Source organism: Micromys minutus (genome assembly GCF_963924665.1).
Source record: "Micromys minutus genome assembly, chromosome: 11".
Classification (NCBI taxonomy): Eukaryota; Metazoa; Chordata; class Mammalia; order Rodentia; family Muridae; genus Micromys; species Micromys minutus.
Window position 1 is genome coordinate 5,106,727 of NC_137980.1, and position 1,473 is coordinate 5,108,199.

At 44.7% G+C, this 1,473-nt stretch overlaps 1 protein-coding gene across 1 annotated transcript; it reads right to left on the reverse strand.

The window, feature by feature from the left end:
* Nucleotides 1–263: 263 nt before the first annotated feature.
* On the reverse strand, nucleotides 264–915 carry LOC308427661 (large ribosomal subunit protein eL15-like; the record flags this gene model as incomplete). Its single annotated transcript, XM_080925831.1, has 1 exon — nucleotides 264–915. The coding sequence occupies exon 1, from the start codon at nucleotides 876–878 to the stop codon at nucleotides 264–266; it is 615 nt and encodes a 204-aa protein (XP_080781957.1). The 5' UTR covers nucleotides 879–915.
* Nucleotides 916–1,473: the final 558 nt, after the last annotated feature.

Here is a 1,473-nt window from a genome sequence, read left to right on the forward strand (position 1 = left end):
TAATAAATACTTTCTATTGACTATAAATAAATAAATAAATAAATAAATAAATAAATAAATAAATAAATAAATAAATAAATAAATAAATAAATAAATAAATAAAAACTATCAGAAGGTTGAGGGGATTAAAGAGAGGGTACGGAGGTGAATATCTTCACAATACATTGTACACATTATGAAATTGTCATAGAAATAAAGTTTAAACTTTTTTTTTTTGACTGTCCTAAATTGTTTATTGGATATGAATTTTACAAATACGTGTGTTAGCGGTAACGGTGGAGTTGGAGAGTGTTGCGCCTTCTCCAGGCTGCACGGCGAGATCCACCAATAGTGTGGTGGAACTTGTGACCCTTTCCAAGGCCACGGCTCTTGCGGCCAGCAGATGTCAGCCCGCGCATCTCCCTGTGCTTGTGGACTGGTTTGGTGACCCACTGGGAGTCAGGATTTCTTCTGATAGCGTTATGGAACGGATCAATGAGGATGACCTCGAAAAATTTATATGTGGAATCTTCACCAACCCAGTAGGAATTCAGGACTCTCAAAGCCCCACAATGGCGCCCAGCTCTCTCCTCAGCAACAGACTGAAGGCTTCGGGCAAATTTCAGCTGGTTAACACCATGGTGGACAGGCTTGCCGTAAGTTGCACCCTTAGGAACTGGGCGTTTGCGACCACCACGTCGGACACGAATCCTGTAGATAACATAACCTTGCTTAGCCTTGTACCCCAGCCTTCGCGCCTTATCTGGCCGGGTGGGGCGGGGAGCCCGGTGCAGCGCGGAGAGCTGGCGGTATTGCCAGCAGCGGACCCTCAGAAGAAAGCGCATCACGTCGGACTGCTTCTTCCTCCATAGCTCCTGGATGTACTTGTATGCGCCCATCTTGGCTCACCTGATGGCTGCCGCCAGAGGAAAGGAAGAAGCCCTAAGTTTAAACTTTTAAAACAAAAGAACCTTTAGATGTAGTGCAACTAGAGGAAGTTTGATTTAGGAGTCTTTGCTTATGGTAACCCCCTCAAGCCAAAAATAAGACTTGCCCTGCAGTAGTTGATACCAGCATAACAGCTCATCCTACAGCATTAGTTGAGCAAGTGCTGTGGTTCTAACGCCCTCCATTTCTTTCCTAAAATGTTAGTATTAAGGTCTGCAGTGTCCTAGCTATTTCTCCAGCTCCTGAGCTGGGACAGGAGTGCCCAGTGTGGGGGGTTGTTGTAGAAGCTGACAGAGGCCAGCTGCTGAAAGTCAGGAATTCATGCTGGGTGCAAGATACCCACCCAGTGCACCGTGTGTGGTGCATTTAATTAACAAAACAATCTCTGATGATGCTAAAATATACACACGGGCCCAGATTGCTAACACATGCTGTAATCGTGGCTCCCAGGAGGTAAACGTAGAGGGATTGAGAGTTCCAGACCAATCTAAGCTAGAACAGGAGGGTTCTAATGATTTAACTGATTAGTTAAATATTCATATTGCA